The 22,534-nt window shown below is 48.2% G+C and overlaps 1 protein-coding gene across 1 annotated transcript in view; it reads right to left on the bottom strand.

Annotated features, from left to right (window-relative positions):
- The window catches only part of PRKDC (protein kinase, DNA-activated, catalytic subunit), a 448,398-nt gene that overhangs the window by 196,097 nt on the left and 229,767 nt on the right, over positions 1-22,534 (bottom strand). Inside the window, 3 exon segments of the mRNA XM_040433446.1 lie at positions 1,715-1,883; positions 5,315-5,493; positions 16,721-16,928. Coding sequence (XP_040289380.1) covers positions 1,715-1,883; positions 5,315-5,493; positions 16,721-16,928 — 556 coding nt within the window.

The raw sequence follows: 22,534 nt of genomic DNA, 5'->3' as shown, positions 1-22,534 counted from the left end.
TTATGTTGCCCTTAGTTAGGACACCATAAAACTGGAGACAGGTTCCCTTTAAATTCTCAAAAGTGTTTTCCACTGTAACTGGAGCTAAGCCAACCTGGGTCTATATCAATCTAGCTGTTTGGACCTAGGACCAGCATCACAAAATCTAGACTGCTGACATGATCAATCATCAGGGAACCCATTAAGGGTGCCTTCACATGTGGTAGGTTTTGTTGCAGAAACTTTCTGTGACTGAAAATCAGTTCCATTCATCTGAATGGGGCCAGCAGAAATCTATGTGCTTCCTGACAAAACAACCCCAGTCAGATGAAGGGAACGGATTTTCAGTCACAGAAATTTTCTGCAAAAAAATCTGCCATGTGTGAAGGCACCCTCCGGACAATATAGGGTGGGATATTATCCCATATTAGATGGAAATGGCTGTAATAGAAGAAAACACTCATTTTGAATACAGTTTTAGACACCAGAACAAAAAAAATACATCACAAAGAAGCAAAGGAATATATCAACTAAATAAACTAGCGGGAGTAGAGATCTGAATTATGTTGCCTAATAAAGCCTGATAAAGTTTTCTGTGTGCAGTGCACAATTCAATATTACTTATTTTTTAGGTTATTCAGCATGTTTTTTCTTGCCAAAAACATTGTGCCGATCTGCTTCTAATAGTTCAGATGCAACCAGCTACCAGTGTTTAAAAGAAGGATAAAAACTAAGCCCTGTGCGAGTTACATATCCTGATCAAATCAGTTGCTGATCTAAAGCTACATTTACACAGGGATACTGTAGGGGTGATAAGTGGGTACGAACAATATGAATGTGCAAAATGAGGGTGAAATCATTGTTTATGCTGTTTATACACCTAAATCACCATTTACGGGCAGCAGACTGTGCTGTATGAACAGAGATCTGCTGCCCAGAAACAATAAATCTATGTGAGGATGAGAGACGGCAGCGACATGTAAACCCAGTTCTTAACTCCACTGACGAGCAGGCAGTTATAGGGAAGGAAAAGTTCATTCTCGATAATTGCCTGTTCAGTCGGCGCTTGCAAATGCACCTTAACATACAGACTTGCATAAAACCAGACATTCAATGAACAGATAACAGACATTTGAACACACAGCACAGTAAATATGAGCAATTTCTGCTGTCACAAAACTTCATCTCTACGCAAAACCAGAAGCACGTCCATCCCTAAACACTTAAACCTCTTTGCACTACTACTGTCTGGTGAGAGGAGATGGTTTATTGCAAGGCTGTCCCTGACAACAATACGGCAGTTTGGCTGGCATTGTGATAGGATACTGTGGCTCTTGTACATTACTGTATCAGTGCAATACCAAATAAATATTTGCCATAGGAAATGAGCAGTCAAAATTGTTTACTAATTATGCCTATAATTATTGGTGCACTTTGTGGTCCAGAGCCTCTTAAAATCCGAAGTAATTTAATATGTAACTTTGCTACAGCTACAAAACTATGATACATCATTCTGTGGGATCTGAACATGAAAAGGCGTTAATAGATGTATAAAGTTTGTGACTTTTTTTTCTGACAGTCACCAGTCTTAATGTAGAATCACGGGGATTGTACAACCACAAGGAGGGTTTTATCTCACTGTATTTATCCACAAACGCTATATTTTAATTCACGAATCAGCACTATGTTTTGCCCTCAAGCATTCAGTGTATTTATTATATTTACCAGAAATTACCTTTTCTTTCTTTTCGGAGAAAAGAAATGCTTGGTAGAATTTACTTTCAGTAAAAGTACATGAGCCAACGGCAATAGCACAGTTATATGCGGCACAATGATAGAGTCTCCTCTTCTCCGGTAGTTGTGTTTCTCCAGACATGTTCTCTGTATATGCATCATGACATGATCTGTATAGAAAAACATAGAAATCAAAACTTAAGATACACTATGGATAAGCGTTTACTTCCTTAAAAAGGGGTTGTCCAGGGTTATCTAAACTTCCAGCAAGGACCAGAGTCAGGTGTGCATCTGCAGCCAATGACTGGACTCAGTGGTGATTGTCATCAAGGGGCATGTCATTGCTGAGGCCACGCATTGGCTGTAGCGGTGCACATAATCCCTGTCCGTGCTGGAAGTTCACATATGGAGACTGAAACGCAGTGAAGGACCATTAAAGCCAGAACTATGCTGTGGGGAGCAGGTAAGTATGCTTCCTGTCACAGCTCCGGAGGGTAGTAGGTGAATTTGAAAAAACATGTTAATCCCAGACAACCTCTAAGTCTTTATTTGAACAGTATACACATACAGATGTAGTAGAGTTAAGACACATGCTTTATGAGACGTGTTATCTAAACTAAATGCGTTAAGCAAACACCTTCAATGTATTGGGGCAATACAACATCCATATGCTATGCCCACTTAAAGCGAACCTTTCACCAGGATTTCACCTAATAAACTATTAACAGTACCTTATAGATTATGCTCATTCTGTTTAAATGCATTCTTGTCCCGCTTTCGTGGGATGTATATTGATGAAAAAAACGACTTATAAAGTCCTTGTCTCCAGCTCCTGCAGTCACGGTGGAAGTCAAGGGGGTAGCCCTTCCCTCACTCCGGGCTGTACCTCCCCTGCCCTAACCCCTCCTCTAACTAGTGAAACTGACACCCGGCTCAGTCGCCGGGACCGCGCTTGTACTGGCGGCGCATGCGCCGTTGGTCTCAGTAGCAGCGCGATCCCGTCTAGGCGCGGACTGAAGCGCGATCCTGTGAGAGAACAGAAGACAGGGAGGCATCGGGGACGGACGGCGCATGCGCAATTCACTCACAGGATCGCGCTTCAGTCCGCGCCTAGACGGGATCGCGCTGCTACTGAGACCAACGGCGCATGCGCCGCCAGTACAAGCGCGGTCCCGGCGACTGAGCCGGGTGTCAGTTTCACTAGTTAGAGGAGGGGTTAGGGCAGGGGAGGTACAGCCCGGAGTGAGGGAAGGGCTACCCCCTTGACTTCCACCGTGACTGCAGGAGCTGGAGACAAGGACTTTATAAGTCGTTTTTTTCATCAATATACATCCCAGGAAAGCGGGACAAGAATGCATTTAAACAGAATGAGCATAATCTATAAGGTACTGTTAATAGTTTATTAGGTGAAATCCTGGTGAAAGGTTCGCTTTAATATAGAAACCCAAATTCAGAAACAAATATTTAACAGTTAAAATCACATCCATTAAAATAAATAGTGGCGTTACATGAAATACATACCGTAGACGTAACAAAAACCCCAGTTGGGATCACAAGTTCTATAAAATGATTGCACAACGGACCAGGAGGATAATGATAGGAAATCAATAATACAAAGTGCAAATGCCTTCCAACACATATGAGTACGCCAGTAAATTAATCCACCTTAAAACATGTCTAACATGATTATGCATATAAAAAAAACCATCAAATGATAAAGTACCAACAAGGCGGGACCCCGCGTGTATTTGAAAAGTAGATGCAGTTATAGAATTGACTTTATTGCATACCAGCTTTTCTTGTTTTGGTTTTTAAGTTTTGGTCTTCTGGGCTCCTAATATTGATGACCGATCCTCAGGATAGGTTATCAATGTCTGACCTGTGGGGATACAACACCCAGTGCCCCCAGAATCAGCTGTTCCTATAGCTGCGGGAACTAGCACTTGATGCACTAGCACAGCTCCATTTAAAGTGTAGCATCCCATATCTGGTTACTGCAGCTCAGCTCCTACTCAATTCAATTTCATCATATTTTTTTTTTTAAATTAACAAAACATATTTACAAATTTGACTCTCTGCTCCTAAGGGTCCATTCACACGTCCGTTTTTTCTTTCCTGATCTGTTCCGTTTTTTCTGGAACAGATCTGGACCCATTCATTTTCAATGGGTCCTGGAAAAAAACGGACAGCACAATGTGTGCTGTCCGTTTCCGTTGTTCCGTTCCGCATGTCCGTTTAAATATAAAACATGTCCTATTCTTTTCCTGAAAAATCGGATCCTGGTACAATACAAAGTCAATGGATCCGCAAAAAACGGATGACATACGGATGTCATTCCGTATGTCATCCGTTTTATACGGAATCCGTTCCTGGAAATTACATTTTAATTTTATTTTTTTTTTAAAGAAATCCAAACAACTTTATTTGCTTATTGAAATTTATACATGTTTCCGTTTTTTGCAGATCCGCAAAAAACGGATGACATACGGATGACATACAGAAACATTTTCAGGAACAACGGATGCGCAAACAACGGACAGAAAATCGGATTATAGAAAAATACTGACGTGTGAATGTAGCCTAACACAGACAGTCGTAACTCACAACAAAGTTAATATTTATCATATGTCCACTTTATTTTGGCATTGTATCTTTATTTTTTGGGGACGTTTTTATATATATATATATATATATATATATATATATATATATATATATATATATATATATATATATATATATAAAGTTTAGCAGCAATTTTTTTAATTTTCAACAAAATTTCCTAAACCTATTTTTTAGGGACCAATTCAGGTCTGAAGTGGCTTTCCAGCATCTATATATTATACTCACAAATCACCCCATTTTAAAACTACACCCCTCAAATTATTCAAAATGGCATTCTGTAACTTTGTAACCCTTTAGGTGATTCACAGAATTTAAGGCAAAATGGAGATGAAATTTCATTTTGTTTTTGCAGATTTTCACTTTTAATCCAGCAGTTGTTAACAGAAGTAAAATGCCATAAAAATTCTCCAAGCAGCACAGATTCCAACTGAGCAAGCCCCGACACCGACAAGCAGCAAGCCCAAAAACATGGGACTAGGCAAGATGTCTAGCCCCATCAATCCAGGGGAGGGACTAAAGATACAAGGGCATTACTAACTGGTGCTCCAAGGGCTCTGGCCAGCCCCATGTTACCCCTGCTCATTTACGTAGTTACATAGTTAATACGGTTGAAAAAAGACATTAGTCCATCAAGGTTAACCAAGGGATAGGTGGGGACACGAATGCCAGAAGGAATATCAATAGAAATGAGCTTTTCTCTGAAATGAGACAACAGAAATACATAACCAGGGTATCGTTTTTGTCAGCATAAACAATCCTGCCAGACTATATGCCTGGTTTAATAGGGTTGATCATGCTGACAGCTGCCCATTAAGACATAACATTTTTAAATACAAGTATTAATAATTGCTGTAGAAGATAAATACTTCACAATAGTAAGACTTCTTCCAGAGGGCACTGTGAGACTGCGCATAGAACGAATTGAGAAAAAAAGATTAGCCTCAGTTTAACGAACAGCAAAGCAACATCAACTTACTTTATCAGTGTCCTAGTAAGTTGTTTTCCTTCAACATTCACTGATCCTTCAAATGCATGATTTATTCTGGATTCCTTGGAATGAATTTCATCTTTAGAAAGACGTGAGAAAAGAACTTCCAGCATCTTGTAGTAACCCATTTTCTTTGTAAGCTGAGTGTCAAAGACTGCTTCGGATGTCTACAAAAATATACACCTATTAACTAGAGACTGATGGTAGAACATTATTAAAAATTTGGTTTCAGTTTTGACAGCAATTGCACACTACCTCCAAACAAAAAGATGTACATGGCACCATGGAACATCACAACATGATGCTAATTAGTACCGGAGGACCGGAAAGTGGTGAATGCAGCACTCCTCGGGCTCTGTACTCACTGCTTCCTGGTCCTCGGCCGCTTGCTGTGCTGTGAATGCGCACAGCGTGAGGAGCACAGCGCGCGGCAGGAAGAAAAAATGCACTTGATATGAGGAACGATGGAGGTATCCAGAGCAGGAGAGGTAACTTGATTTTATTTTATTTTTTTATCTAATCTGAACATGGAAGTCTGACTTGGGGGACATTAATATACAGGTCTGATTGGGGGTCATTCACACAGAGGTCTGATTGGGGGACTTATTGAAGTTTCATCTGAGGTCTGATTGGGGGACTTATTGAAGTTTGATCTGAGGTCTGATGAAAAATATTTTTTTATTATTTTCCTTCTCTAAAACCTATGTGTCTTACAGGGTGCAAAAGTACGGTAATCATCATGTGCATTGCCTGGTCCGAAAACGCCCATACTATTAAATTTAAAAATATTATTCCCATATGGCGAAACAAGAGGAAAAAAAAATGAAAATGACTCATTGGCCATATTTTTGTCACTTCACTTCCCCCAAAAATTAAATAAAAAGTGATCAAAAAAAGTCATACACACTTCAAAATTGTATAAAAATAAATTACAAAAAACCCTCCAAATTTTTCACACCATAAGATGCATTTTTCCCCCCAAAAGTGGGGCGATTACTAATGAAGCACTTTCATTATGGAAGTGCTCATTAGTACAGGAGGACCAGGAAGCGCTTCCTGGTCTTCGGCTGTCTGCTGTGCAGGGCTGCGCACAGCGTGAGGGTGCACTGTGACCTCACACTGTGCGTGCTGGATCACAGCACCGCCGCGGCAGGAAGAAGAAAGCGCACTGGGGGGTGAGGACCGGCGGCGTCCAGGAGAAGGAGAGGTAAGTGTTTTTTTATTTTATTTTTTATTTGCGCTGATAGCTGGGGCTGGCATGAGGCTGGGGGCTACATTAGGCTGATGGTTGACATAAAGCTGGAGGCTGATAGATGGCTAGGGGCTGATATGGGGCATTGGGGGTCTGATCTGAGTTCTGATTGAGGATCTTATTAACATTGGGGTCTGATTGGGGCTGTAAGCTGAGGTCTGATTGACATTGGGGGTCTAATCGCTGGTCTGACCTGAGGTCAGTGAAGTGTAATGAAAAATATTTTTTATTATTGTCCCCCTCTAAAATCTAAGTGCGTCTTATAGGGCGAAAATACGTTAACTATAAAAAAGTTATGGGAGTCAGAATATGGAGATGCAAAGAAAACTTTTATTTTGTAAAGTTTTTATTTTCTTTCAGTATTAAAATACAAGAAAATTAGATTTTTTGTACTCACCGTAAAATACCTTTCTCGTAGTAGGCATTGGGGGACACATCACCATGCACAGCACCATGGGTATATGCCCAGCTGCCACTAGAAACAAAAAAAGTGTTGGCTCCACCCAGGTGGGCTATACCCCTCTGCCAGAGCCGAGAAAGATCGGTACAAAAGCAGTAGGAACGCCACACCTGAACCAAACACTGAAAGCCAACAAGTCTTCAACTGGGGAAACCCGACAACCAAACTAGGCAAAAGCCGGAACTTCAAAGAAGAAGAAACTGAAGAAGGGGGGGGGGATCTGTGTCCCCCAATGCCTACTACGAGAAAAGGATTTTACGGCGAGTACAAAAAATCCAATTTTCTCGTGCATGGCATTGGGGGACACAGGACCATGGGACGTCCCAAAGCAGTCCCCGAGGGAGGGAAGAAAAAAGCGCCATGCCACCAATCTAAAGCACAGCTGCTTGCAGAACCTTGCGTCCCAGACTGGCAGAAGCCAAGGAATGGATATGGTAAAACTTCGAAAAAGTGTAAACAGACGCCCAGGTGGCGGCCCGGCAGACCTGGGAAGCTGATGCCTGATGATGCACCGCCCAAGAAGCCCCAACCGCCCTAGTCGAATGTGCGGTCAACCTGGAAGGGGGAGCCCGCCCCTTCGCGACATAGGCCTCCTTGTCGGCCGACTGAACCCAGCGAGAAATGGTGGCCTTGGAGGCAGGCGAACCTTTACGAGGGCCCGCCGGGACCACAAAAAGAGTCCGAACGACGGAAGGGTTCCGTGAGGCGAAGATACAGACGAAGAGTCCAAACCACATCCAGGCAATGGAGGGATTTGGCCCTAGAGTGAGAAGGATTGGGGCAGAAGGAAGAAAGGACGATCTCCTCATTAATATGAAACGAGGAAACCACCTTCGGGAGAAAGGAGGGAACAGGACGCAATACCACCTTGTCCTGATGGAACACCAGGAAAGGCGAATGGCAAGAAAGCGCCGCAAGTTCGGAAACCCGGCGGATGGAGGTGACAGCCACAAGGTAGGCCACCTTAAACGAGACAAACGACAGAGAGATCTCTGCCAAGGGCTCGAAGGGCGATGACTGAAGGGCGTCCAGGACGAGATTCAGGTCCCACGGCTCCACCCTGGAGAAAAGTCCTAACCTGGGCCCACGAGGCCACAGGACCAAAATCTGCCCCCTGAGAGAAGCCAGTCGAAGACCATTATCAAATCCGGCCTGAAGGAAAGCCAGAATGTTAGGGACAGAGAAACTGAGGGCGAAAACGACCAGATTCGCACCAGGCAAAATACGTTCTCCAGGTTCGATAGTAAATGCGGGCCGACTGGGGCTTGCGAGCGTGAAGCATCGTACGGATGACCGAGTCCGAGAGACCAGCCACGCCGTCAAACGAAGCTGAGGTAAATTCGGGTGGAACAGAGGGCCCTGTGAAAGGAGATTGTGGCGCGGAGGAAGTCGCCACGGGACGTCGGCGAGCAGAAACACCAGATCCGCGTACCACACCCTGCGGGGCCAATCCGGAACCACCAGGATCGCCGAAACTCGGGCTGCCTTGAGACGCTTGAGTACACAGGGAAGAAGAGGAATGGGGGGGAAAAAGATACAGAAGGTCGAACTGAGACCAAGGCAGAACTAGGGCGTTGACCGCAAGAGCCTGAGGGTCCCTGGACTGCGCAACATAGCACGGGAGCCTGCGGTTGAGGCACGACGCGAAGAGATCCACGTACGGAGTTCCCCAACGGTGACTAAGTTGAAGGAACACTTCTGGGTGGAGAGACCATTCGCCCGGGCCGCCCAATTGTCGACCCCGGGAATGTGCACGGCGGAGAGGACCGGAATGTGCTTCTCTGCCCACCACAGGATACGGGAGGCTTACTGTAGGGCCATCACACTCCTGGTGCCCCCTTGGTGGTTCAGAGAGGCCACGGCAGTGGAATGAGTCTGAATCCGGATCAGGAACCGCGGAGACGGTGGAGTCCAGTGAGACAGTGCCAGGAAAATCGCCCTGAGTTCGAGGACGTTTATCTGCAGGGAAGACTCCTGAACAGACCCTGGACAGTGAGGGACTCGAAGACCGCCCCCCAACCCGAGAGGCTAGCATCTGTGGTGATCACCCGCCAACTGGGGGGGAGGAAAGACCGGCCCATGGACACCGTCCGAGGATTCAGCCACCAGGAGAGATCCTGGCAAAGCTCGGGAGGGAGGCGGGTCTGGCGATCGAGGCCTGCCGGTGACTTGTCCCACCTGGATAGGATAAACAACTGAAGGTCCCGGGAGTGGAATTTGGAATGAAAAAAAATCACAGAAAAAACTAAGATAAAAACATCCTGCACGGTATGATATAAAAATGTGCGGATGTCACTGGCCAAATAATTAAAGAAAATCACAGAAATCATATAATAATGCACTTAGTAAAGTTGATGCAAGCATTATATATGGACAAAGTCCTCACTCTGATATGATAATATCTGAGACACTTAGCCAATATATTTTGAGCAAAACACATCTGAGCCCGCCTACCAAGCGCCAAGGTGGTCTCAGGTCAGGCGGGTCCTACGCTAAACCTACCTAAGCCATTGGGCTTCTATGTTCAGGAGCGCAGACGCCGCACATATGGTGTGCTGCTCCTAGTCACCTCAATGTGCATCAAGCAACCAATGGGAGGAGGAGCAAGCACACCCATATGTACCACCTAATCAAGGCGCTCTATTGGATAGGAAGGACAAAAGTGCAGAGGAATGCTACTCCCAAGATAAAATAGGTGCGCATTAACACTTGAAGGTGCCACTCCCTCAAGATAATACTACATAGACAAAAAAAATCACTGAAAAAAAATAAGATAAAAACATCCTGCACGGTATGATATACACATGTGCGGATGTCCCTGGCAATATTATTGAAAAAAATCACAGAAATAAGATAATAATGCACTTAGTAAAGTAGATGCAAGCATTATATATGGACAAAGTCCTCACTCTGATATGATAATATCTGAGACACTTAGCCAATATATTTTGATCAAAACACATCTGAGCCCGCCTACGGGACGGCATCTGCTCTCCTGAACATAGAAGCCCAATGGCTTAGGTAGGTTTAGCGTAGGACCCGCCTGACCTGAGACCACCTTGGCGCTTGGTAGGCGGGCTCAGATGTGTTTTGATCAAAATATATTGGCTAAGTGTCTCAGATATTATCATATCAGAGTGAGGACTTTGTCCATATATAATGCTTGCATCTACTTTACTAAGTGCATTATTATCTTATTTCTGTGATTTTCGGGATAAGGGAAAGGCCTCGAAGGAGGCCACCATCCTGCCCAGGATGCGCATACACATCCTGATGGTCAAGGGAGACAGGTCGGAGACGAGTCACCACCGCCTGAAGAGAGGCAATCTTCCCTGGGGGAAGGAACACCTGCCCAAGGAGAGTATCGAAGATCATGCCCAGAAAAAGCATCCTCTGGCATGGGACGAGAGAGGACTTGGAGTGGTGGATGAGCCACCCGAATTGGGCAAGAGCCGAGAGGATGATGCGTAGGCTGGACAGGTTGTCCTCCAATGATGGAGCCCGGATCAGAAGGTCATCCAGGTAAGGCACTAATGCAACCCCCCTGGCACGGAGAAGTGCCACGAGAGGCGCTAGCACCTTTGTGAAAACCCTCGGGGCAGAGGCCAGGGCGACGAAATGAAAATGAAGAGAACCCACCGCGAAGCGAAGGAACCTTTGATGGAAGAGGGCAATGGGGACGTGGAGATAAGCGTCCTGAATGTCTATGGAGACAGGAACTCGTCCGCCTCCAAGGAGGCAATCACCAACCGGAGGGACTCCATGCGAAAATGACGGACACGGATGAAGTGATTGAGCGCCTTCAGGTCCAGGATTGGGCGGAGCGAAGCGTCTTTCTTGGGAACCGTAAACAGGTTCGAGTAGAACCCCTGAAAGCGTTCTAATTCCGGAACCGGAACGATGACCCCGATAGAGCGAAGGGAACGAATGGCCCGAAAAAACTCGTCTGCCCTGGCGGGGGACTTGGGGGGCGATGTCAGGAAGAACCGTCTCGACAGAAGACTACCTCCAGAACCCAAGCGTCCTCCACACTTGCTTGCCAGATATTCTGAAAGGCGAGCAAGCGCCCCGTGACGCCACTCCTTAGCCAGAAGTGCGTCAACATCCACGTGATTAGGGAAAGCCACAGTGAAACGTCTGGAACGGCGGAAGGACACCGACTCCTGGGAGCAGGAAGAAGGATCGTCCTGCACATGGAGCGCGTCCCTGACGGCTTTAATGAGATCCTGTATGGCCGGAGACATCGCCGAGCACCGCTTTGATTCAGAATCAGAGGAGTCCCCAGGAGTGGCGGAAACGGCTGATGAAACTTAGCACGTCTCAGACTTATCCGGAGAATGATCCGAGGAAGCTGAGGAAGAGTGGGACTCGGCCGAGACCCTACGAGGTCGCTTGCGGGACCGAGTAACAGAGCGAGAACGGACGTCCCCAGCGGGAGATTCCTTGCTAGAGGCGGCCGCAATCTGAGCAGGCAAACGGTCCAGAGACTGCGCCAGGGATTGGGAGAGGCTGGCAAGGTTCCCTATGGCTTGGGACATGGTAGCAGCCCATTCCGGAAGAACCGACCCGGAGGGGACCGCAGGGGCGGCCTGAGCGGGCCTGGGGTCGAGGCACTGTGCGCAGAGAGAGTTAGACTGGCCGCATGGAAACTTCTTATTACACAGAGAACATGCATAATGAGTAGAAATCCCGGCAGGGGGAGTGGGGTCCCGACCAGAGGAAGACATGTGGGCTTAGGATAGAGCCTGCAAGGAAAAAAGTCAGCCGGAGGCCTGCCTACCAGACCCAAAGGTACTGTGTTCCAGAAGAAGAAGCCGCAAGATGGCGACCGGGTGCAAGAGAGGAAAGAGCCAACAGTTGGCAGAAGCTCGCGCTGACAGAGGATTGGAGAGAAAACAAGCGCCTCCCAGGGCTCCCCCCACAGAGGGGAATAGAAAAAAAGTGAGCTCGGGAAGCCAGGAGTGGGCGGAGAGAAAGCTCCGCCCCACGTGACCTGCGGCCTAGTAGGCCGAAAAAAAAACAGGGCCTAAAGTAAGACTGAGCTGCCGGGAGCGGATGCCCGCAGTCGCGGAAGCGACCGGAAGCAGCCGCGGGACAGGAGGGACACAGCGCTGAGGGCAACAGGTGCCCTGCACAAAGAAGCACCCAAAATGACCTCCGGAGCCGGCCCCAGAACGGAGGCATGAGCCATGCAGGTACCCCGTTCCATGGGAGAGGGGGGGGGGGGGGAGAACTGGGTGGAAGTAGAGCAGAAGAGGGCTTCCCCCAAGCGTCCCCCCACACAATGTTCCTTCAGCTACTAGGCCAAGGAAGGAGAAGGTGGAAGAGAGAGAGAGTAGAGAGAGGAGAGAAGGGAGGGAGGGAGCTAGAACCACAGGGCCCCCGCAACGGATGGATCCCTACTCACCTTCCGAAGTCTTCAGGCGCAGCAGTGACCACCCCTTCGGCGGACTCAACACTGGGACCGTGGGACTACCGGAATTCCACTGCGGAAGCAGCTTTAACTGGGGACTTGGTGGCTGCCAGGTACCCGAGTACGCGCCCGCAGGGGGGCAACTAAAGAGGAACACGATGGAGCCACCCCTGCAGCAGGCCGAAACCTGCAGAGAAAAATAAATAAAAATAAAATAAAAAACAAAAAATTAGCAGGATGACCTGCGAAAAAAAGATAGCAGGTCATGTCTGCCTCCTACGGACACTAGAACAAGACTAATCTCTCTCGGCTCTGGCAGAGGGGTATAGCCCACCTGGGTGGAGCCAACACTTTTTTTTTGTTTCTAGTGGCAGCTGGGCATATACCCATGGTGCTGTGCATGGTGCCGTGTCCCCCAATGCCATGCACGAGAAGAAAGGACATAAATGTAGTTTTGTTGTAATCGTACTGACCCAGAGAATCAAGGGCACAGATCAGTTCTACCACATAGAGAATGCTGTAAAAACAAAACACATAAAACTGTGTTTTTTCCAATTCCACCCCATTTTGATTTTTTTTTATTGTATGCAATAGTAAATGGTGCCATTAAAAAGTACAACTTGTACCGCAAAAAAATTCCTTCACACAGCAATGTAAACAAAAAATGTAAGTTATGGCTTCAGGAAGGCATAGAGTAAAAAGTTAAATGCATAATCTCAATGTCCTGAAAGGGGTAACTCAGTTATGTTCATACATGCTGGATATACAGTACAGACCAAAAGTTTGGACACACCTTCTCATTCAAAGAGTTTTCTTTATTTTCATGACTATGAAGGCATCAAAACTATGAATTAACACATGTGGAATTATATACATAACAAACAAGTGTGAAACAACTGAGAATATGTCATATTCTAGGTTCTTCAAAGTAGCCACCTTTTGCTTTGATTACTGCTTGCACACTCTTGGCATTCTCTTGATGAGCTTCAAGAGGTAGTCCCCTAAAATGGTCTTCCAACAGTCTTGAAGGAGTTCCCAGAGATGATTAGCACTTGTTGGCCCTTTTTCCTTCACTCTGCGGCCCAGCTCACCCCAAACCATCTCGATTGGGTTCAGGTCCGGTGACTGTGGAAGCCAGGTCATCTGGCGCAGCACCCCATCACTCTCCTTCATGGTCAAATAGCCCTTACTTTCAAAGTTTTCCCAATTTTTCGGCTGACTGACTGACCTTCATTTCTTAAAGTAATGATGGCCACTCGGTTTTCTTTACTTAGCTGCTTTTATCTTGCCATAATACAAATTCTAACAGTCTATTCAGTAGGACTTTCAGCTGTGTATCCACCTGACTTCTCCTCAACGCCACTGATGGTCCCAACCCCATTTATAAGGCAAGAAATCCCACTTATTAAACCTGACAGGGCGCACCTGTGAAGTGAAAACCATTTCAGGGGACTACCTCTTGTAACTCTTCAAGAGAATGCCAAGAGTGTGCAAAGCAGTAATCAAAACAAAAGGTGGTTACTTTGAAGAACCTAGAATATGACATATTTTCAGTTGTTTCACACTTGTTTGCTATGTATATAATTCCACATGTGTTAATTCATAGTTTTGATGCCTTCAGTGTGAATCTACAATTTTCATAGTCATGAAAATAAAGAAAACTCTTTGAATGAGAAGGTGTGTCCAAACTTTTGGTCTGTACTGTATGTGTCCAGAATACTGTTGTCTCCCCCCTGCAAACTGCTTTCGTATGCTTTTCTGGTTATCTGCAGTCTGTGTGAGCTGCCCTCTGTGAGAAATGCAGAGTTATGATTTTATTCCTGCCGTTTGCTCCAGGAGTGGGCAGAGGAAATCAAACTCTGCTTCAAAGTGCAGCCACACTGGCAACTCAACTTTTCTGGCAGGATGAATGCCAGTGGGGGTAGAGGGGGTGCCGAATTTGTCAACAGAACAAAAGAATCCATCAGACATCATGGAACAGTTAGTTCATAAGGTATTATGAATGGCCCGTCCATCACAGGACGTTACATATCTGCAACCCTGGGACCAAGGCAGACGTGACCCTGGTCGTCATTTGGGGGTCGGGTGCCAGGAAGGGGAGATACAAAGATCTCCTAGTGGGAACATAATAACAGCGCATGTTTGGTCTCCACTTGTAGCCGGAACCCAGCCGGATACATTGCTGCCACAACCATCTCCCTGTGGTCTTCTGGTGAGGAGCTATGCTGCCCTGAGTGAGATCAGCATAAAGTGGATGACAGATTCCCTTTAAGTGCATATTGTCCCAATACTGTACAATATGTTTTTAGATTTAAACTTTTTTGGTGTTTTTTTTATTACTCTTCTTCCCCTTTTTTTGGCTCAAGCTTTTACCTAGTGCTTATTAGAGTAGAGTCTGTTAAAGGGAATCTGTCAGCAAATCGAACTATATGTAACCCAGTCCAGGGCTACATAGTGTTACATGACACAATGTAAAACACACCTTTATTAGTATTACAAATATTTCAGATGATCAGAAAATTAACATTGATTCAAATGCAAATGTGTTCTCAAGGTACTCAGCAGGGCGTGCATAACTGTTATAGGAGCCCAGACACGCCTCCTGCCGCAGCCCAAGCCCTCCTCCTTTTCACTTGTTCCCTATACCTCCCCTTGCTCCATCCAGTCTACCCCTCCACTGTGATGTCCCAATCAATCCTCCTTCAGCCCCGGCCAGCTGGTGAACATTGTCCTTCGGCAAAATCAACTGTGGGCGGTTGCACTTGAATGCCCTGCAGTGGGCATTGGCCTCACCATACTTAGTGCGCATGAGCTGAGCGGGCCAGAGTTGAAGGAGGATCATGGCGTCACAGTGGAAGGGGCGGGCTGGATGGAGTAAGGGGAGGTACAGGGAACAAGTGAAGAGGAGGACTTGGGCTCTGGCAGAAGGTGTGCCTGGGCTCCTATAACAGTTATGCACCACATTTGCATATGACTCAAAGCAAATTTTCAGCTCTTTGGAAATACACGTATTGTCAGGCAGCACAATGGAGCCCTGGACTAGGTTACATATAGTTAGATTTTCTGACAGATTCCCTTTAAAGGGAGTTTTTCACCTAAAATGACCATTATAGAACACTAACCCCATGATCTGCATTATAGTCCACATATTTGAATGGTACTTACCGTATAGCTGTCAGTCGCATATCTTCGCAAAAAATTAGGTTCTGAAGGTGCCAAGGGGCGGCGTGCAAGCCGCCGTTGCCCAGGCCCCTCGTCGCTTTTCATATGAAACCCCTTCCTCTTTCACCCCTCTGGCCCGCCCTAGGTTCTTCAGAAATCCAGCGCCGTTGACAAGATTCACTGCGCCTGCGCACTTCATTCCCCATTATGGGCAGAGGCACGAGGCATCCTAGATGTACGGGCCGGACCATGCGCATTAAATGCTCGTGCCTCTGCCCATAATGGGGAATGAAGTTGGCAGGCGCGGCAAATCTTGTGAACGGCGCTGGATTTCTGAAGAACCTAGGCCAGGTCAGAGGGTTAAAAGGGGAGGGATTTCATATAAAAAGCGACGAAGGCCCTGGGCACCGGCCGCTTGCACGCTGCCCCTGGGCACCTTCAGAACCTAATAAACGACGAACAGCTATACGGTAAGTTCCATTCAAATATGGGGACTATAATGCAGATTATAGGGTTAGTGTTCTATAGTCATTTTAGGTGAAAGACTCCCTTTAAGCTCCAGGGCTATACTAGGGGGATTTTGGATAGACTAGAGTGCTGGGAGCTCCGATTAGATAGATTGGCAATAGGTCACAACAGAGTGTATCTTCCACATTTAGGCATTTAATACCATCAATTACAGAAACAAGATAAACCTCAGTCATTCGTCAGTTGCGACATATCAAGGTAATATATATCGTAGTGTCATAACTTAACAGTGCATCCAGAAGTCCAAATCCAGAATATGAAAACATCTTGTCTTCTTATTCAAGGTACCTTTCAGTCCCTAGCCCTCATCTCTACAATCAGGTTGTCACATATAACCCTCACAATGTAATCGCCACCATTCCCATTTTAGAAAATGTAAGTTTTAACTTGACAGTAATTTGTACAGAAGAAGCATGTTCTGCGAGTCATGAGTAGTAGATGCAGGAGCTCCTGACTCTGCACCCCACAGAAAGAAATTTATGATGGCAAAGTTGAAAATAATAATTAATGAGTTCACTGTTTAAATAAACCTGAATGCGGAGAACCAGAAATAGCAAGATATTTAAAACACATTAATACCTTTGTGAACCTGCTCTTGAGAAAATCCATTGAAAAATTAATGATTTTGCAGAAAAAATCTTTCAGTGCTTCAGAACTGCAGTTCCACAAGAGAGTCAGTAGACAATGATCAACTAAAGAATGGCGAGTTGTATTTGAAAGGAGATCTTCACTCTTGAACATGTTATGTAGTGTATCCAGTAAGATCACTTGCTTATCACAGCTACTCCTAAAAAATAGGGGGAGAAACTTCAAGAAAGTTTTCAATGAAAAAACAAAATAAATGCACATTTTGCATCCGTTTTAGCCGTCTTTTTTTTTCCCAGTCTAAAAAAAACTGATCTCTGGTGAAAATGGCTAAAATGGATGCACAGGATCAGGTTTTTTTTCTGTTCTTCTGACAGATCAGAAGAACGGAAAAACAAGATTTTTGTATAACATACCAGTAAAATCTCTTTCTCGCTCTTCCTTGGGGGGACACAGAAGACCTTGGGTATAGCTCAGCTCCCTAGGCTAAGTGAAAACTGTTAAGCCCCTCCTCCAGCAGCTATACCCTCAGACTGGAGAGAGAGACTGCCAGTTGCGTGTCCAAGTAGTGAGAAAAGGCAAAGTCCAACAAGTGGAACCAACAAGCCAACTACCCAACGGGTAAAACAAATTCGGCAACCGTGTAGAAAAAAAGTAATGAACGGGTGGGTGCTGTGTCCCCCAAGGAAGAGCGAGAAAGAGATTTTACTGGTAAGTTATACAAAAATCTCGTTTTCTCGCCCATTTTCCTTGGGGGACACAGAAGACCTTGGGACGTTCGAGAGCAGTCCAAGAGGGGAGGGACCACAGCACCAAGGCGAAGAAGCACCTGAAGGCATCAAGGAACCGCCGCCTGCAAACTCAGGTGGCCCACGAGAGCATCCGCCGAAGCCCGAGTATGCACCCTGTAGAACTTGGTAAGGCGTGCAAGGAAGACCGGTGGCCGCCTTGCACAATTGCATGGCCGAAGCCCAATGCCTCCAGCCCAGGAGGCACCGACCGCTCTGGTGAAATAAACGGTGACACCAAAGGCAGAACCCTGCCCTTGGTGCGGTAACCTCACCAATAGCCATTCTGATAAAGCAGAGGAAAGCCACCCTGGAGCCGTCAAACCTTTGAGCGGACCTCCTGGAAACACAAGAGACCGAGCGGCGACAAGAGTCGGAGATCACCAAGTAAAAACTGCAAGGCCCAAACAACGTCCAAATCGGTAAAGTGTCCGTTCCCTGCGGTGGGAAGGGGAGGACAAAAGCCTCGTTGAGATGAAAGGCAGATACCACCTTAGCAGGAAGGAAGGGATGGAATGGAGAACAGCCCTGTCCTGGGGAAGGACAGAAGGCTCGTAACAAGAAGGGCCGCCATTCAGACACCCGTCAGAGACACGATGGCTACAGAAACACAACCGTACAGGACAGAAGGAGTAGAGAGAACTTCTGTAACGGCTCCAAGGGAAAGATTGGAGCGCCGAGAGCTCAGTATGTAGTTCCCAGGGTGGTACCGGGGGACGGTACAGAGGCACCAAAGAGCCACTCCGTGGAAGAAGGTCTTGACAGGCCCAGAGGGCCAGGGAACGCCAAGGACAGCACAGACACTTGACACTTCAAGTAACAGAGTCCCAGTCCCAGGTCCAGGCCAGACTGGAGAAAGACAGAACCATGGGGAGCGAAAGGCAGAGCGAGGGAATGCCCAGCTTCCTACAGAACCCCAGGTAAGAACCCTAAGTCCGACAACAGATCCTGGACGAAGCACGGCCGGGAGTGAACAGTAGCGTGCCCGCTGGAATCGCCTGGGCAAGCGGGAGAAAACCCAATGTGATCAGGCGCAGACCAGTGACACGGGCAGAAGGGACGGCAAAACTGGTCCCGTCGGCCCCCGAGCAACGTCGTCCCGTATCCACCTGGAGTGGGGAAGCAGAAGGACAGATGGAAGGAACCGAAAGGGTCCGCCCAGCATCCGACAGATGCCAGGACAAGACAGGCTAAAGTCAATGTCGATGTAGCCACCACAGGAAGGTGTTCTACAGTCCCGGTGTGGGAGATCTAAGGACAATCTTGACCGAAGAAGTCGTCCTCCCAAGTTACCGAGAAGGTAAGTCCACAGCAGAACCATTGCCCAGAATGGAAAAAGCAATCTGCACCCAGCGGGAGGACAGAACGCGGTAGACCCGGTAAATAGGCACACAGCTAGTACAGCCAGTGTGAACGAGGGAGACAGTACGAGGCCGGGGCAGAAGCCACATCGGAGTGATCTGTCCCGAGCGGGAGCCAAAACAGAGCCAGTGAGAAAAAGCAGTCGAGACAGAGGCCAGTATGACACCCTCCAACCGAAAGGAGGAGTGGGCAACAGGGAAGCCATAGGACAGCTCGAAAGAAAAACCCCCGCTACTCTGTGAGACGCCCGGCTCACCGCCTCGCAGAAGGCGAATACCCTGAAGAACCCAAAGTGGAGGTCTTCCGGACCTGGGTAATCGAGCACCCAAGAGAAGTTGGGTAACCTTCCCGAGAAGAGCGGTTCGAACCTGGTAGCAGATCAGACTGAAGCGCAGAGGGCGCCATCAGGAAGGACTCATACCACACTGCATCCGAAAAGGAGGAATGGTAGTAGGCGAGGGAACCGTAGTCCCGCCAGAGCCAACGTAGAATTCGAGGAGCGCTGAGACAGCACTCTCGACCATGTGACCGCTTGCGCAGGAAAGCAATGCCGCGGGGGGACGAATGGGTACACATCTAGGAACCATGAACACTCCCCAGGCGGAAGGGCCAACGAACATGGTGGATATCGTCACAACGGAACCGCAATATACAATCCAAACCAGAGAATGAGTACCACCCAGCTCGGTGCAGTAGAGAGCAAGTAGAGCCTGTCCGGGTCAGGTGGACAGAAAGATCTCTTCAGAGAAGAGTGCAAGGCTTGCGGCAAGCATCGTATCCCAAGAGAAAAAAAGGATGCCGCAGGAGGAAGGGAGGCATACGTACGAGCAGCCCGTAAGCAGTGAGAAGGCCATACGTGGCCCAAACAACGCACAGAGCGCACAAGAACGTCTGCTCACTGCAAAATAGTCACTCAGCGAAGAGGGCCAGCCACAGAGTCCCACAGTATCTACAGAAGTGCAAAGTGCAACTTGAAAGGGAGTTACGCACAAGACTAGCATGGCATGCGATGGAACGCAAGCAGTCCGCCCAGAAAGGGGGGAAATATACCTGGCAAACACTGCAGTCAACAAGAGTGCAAAGGCCCGCCCCACAAGGGCGTGATGCCCAAGGCCAGTACCTACTTCAGAAAAGTAGGACATACCATATTCCGCCCAGAAGAGGACAATGCACATGGCCACACAGCCTCCAGCAGGAACGCAGGAGGTCCACCTGGTGAAAGGGGGACATGCACAGGGTTATCCTAGCATTAAGTGATTGTGCAATAATCCACCCAACACCGAATTTTGTGAGAGTGCAACTACTCCGCCAATGAATGGGGACATGTACAAGTCCAGCACAGCATAGGACAGCCATGAATCCAGTGAGCGTGCAAAATTCCGCCCATGGAATGAGGAGTGGTCACGCACAAGGCCAGCACCGTATCCAATGGGAGTGCAAGCATTCCACCCATGCTCATGGCCAGCAATGTATCCGGTGAGAGTGCAGTATGCCGCCCAGAAAGGGGGGGTCATGCACATGGCCAGCATCGCAACCAGGGAGAGTGCGAGCACCCCGCCATGCATGGGGGTCATGCACATGGCCAGCAACGTACTGGCGAGAGAACAGACACAGTCAGTGAGAGTGTGTTTATGTCGCCTGAGGAAAGGAGACATGCCCATGGCCGGCAGTGAATTCAGTGAGAGTGCAGTACACCGCCCACGGAAGGGGGGGGTCATGCATATGGCCGGCAGCGGATCCAGTGAGAGTTGCAAGCACCCCGCCATGGAAGGGGGTCATGCACATGGCCAGCAACTTAACGGCGAGAGAACAACCCCAGTCAGTGAGAGTGTATGTATGCCGCCTGAGGGAAGGAGGCATGCCCAAGGCCGGCAGCGAATCCAATGAGAGTGCAGCATACCGCCTATGGAAGGGGGTCATGCACATGGCCGGCAACGAATCCAGTGGGAGTGCAGCGTTCCCCTATGGAAGGAGGTCGTGCACATGGCCAGCACCGTATCCGGTGAGAGTGCAGTATTCCGCCTATAGAAGGGGGTCATGCACAAGGCCAGCCCGCAGCCAGGGAGAGTGCAGTATCCCGCCTAGGAAGGGGGGGGTCATGCACATGGCAGGCACCATAACTGGAGAGGGTGACGAATTCTGCCTACAGAAAGGGCCGCATGCATTTGGCCAGCGATGTATCCCAGGAGAGGGCAAGAAACCGCCTAGAAGGGGAACATGCACCTGGCCAGCGCCACAGCCTATGGAAGGGGGGCATGCATACAGGCAGCACTACTGAGATGAGGCTGCAGCGTCCCGCGCAGCTCACAAGAAATTCGTTATCTATTTTTTTTTTTTTTTTCTTTTAATAACACAGCCTCTCTGAGGCAGAAAGGGGAGCCACCATACAGGTGCATAGCCTCTCTGAGAGGCAGGAAAAAGGGGGCCAGCCATATAGGCCCATTGGGAGCCGCCGGTACCCAAAGGGTTAACAGGGATACGGCCTGGGGGGCGGCGCTGCGATGCCCTGGGGGCGGGGGAACCTCCAGGCGGAAAGAATTTGCGCCTGGAGAACTTCCCGCCCCCTCCAACAGAGGCCGGAATTTTGCGGCCTAGTAGGTAGTGAAGTCGGGGCCTAAATTTTTGCAGCACCCGGCTTACCGGGGCCGCACAGTAATCGAGGTACCGGCGGGACCTGAGCCGGAGTGGATGCATGTACATACCGGCCGCGGGTGCCCACCCTGCGGTCGGAGGCGAGGCCTTACGCCACTGCCATCAGGAACGGGCCCCAGGCCCTGAGCAGTGCACCGGTAAGGGGATGGGGGGACCCTGAGACCGGGTGCCCGTGCGGATAGAGGAGGGACGCCGGCAGGAGAAGGGAGGCAATGTGGCTGAACCTATGATGCAGCATTCTGCAGCTAGCAGTGGGGAGACAGCCAGCTGCAATGTCCTATGGAGGCCAGGAAGGGAGGCGAGGGAGCAGGGAGCAGATTGTCGCCCTGCGGCACCCCATGGGCCAGCCTAGGTCCAGCAGGGGAAGGGTACAGAGGCACAGTATGGGGGTCAGGCACGCAGCAGACCGGGGTGGGGGAAGGGGGGATGTAGGGCTGGAGAAGCCACTCTCTCACCATCAGCCGTCTTCACCCTCGGTCCGTTCCAGCAGGGTCGCCCCTTCAGCTACTGGCACCGTAGTGGCAGGACGCTGGAAGAGGGACTTGGCGTTTGGGCGACCCTTGCGCTGGCGGGACGCAGAGGAGCTATGCTGCCCTGGTCCACCTTGCCTTCTATGGGGGAGGCAGCAGTTCGGGTGACCGGCACTGGCGTAGCTCGACCCCGGGAGAAACAGAGAGGTATATTGCGTCTCTGTTGTCCCTGATGGTCTGGAAGAAAAAGAAAAAAGTAAAAATAAAAAATTAAACAAGGAGAAAACAGCCCTGCAGAGCAGGGAGTGTCTTGCCTCCTTGGACACTAAGCAAAAACTGTCAGTCTCTCTCTCCAGGCTGAGGGTATAGCTGCTGGAGGAGGGGCTTAACAGTTTTCACTTAGCCTAGGGAGCTGAGCTATACCCAAGGTCTTCTGTGTCCCCCCAAGGAAAATGGGCGAGAAATGAAACGGTGATGTAAATCCAGCCTTAAAGGGGTTAATCAAGTTAATTACAAATTTTTCATTGTCAATGTCA

This window comes from Bufo bufo, chromosome 5 (genome assembly GCF_905171765.1).
Source record: "Bufo bufo chromosome 5, aBufBuf1.1, whole genome shotgun sequence".
NCBI lineage: Eukaryota > Metazoa > Chordata > Amphibia > Anura > Bufonidae > Bufo > Bufo bufo.
Note: the sequence above shows the minus strand (reverse complement) of the source record. Positions and strands in the feature narration are given on the sequence as shown.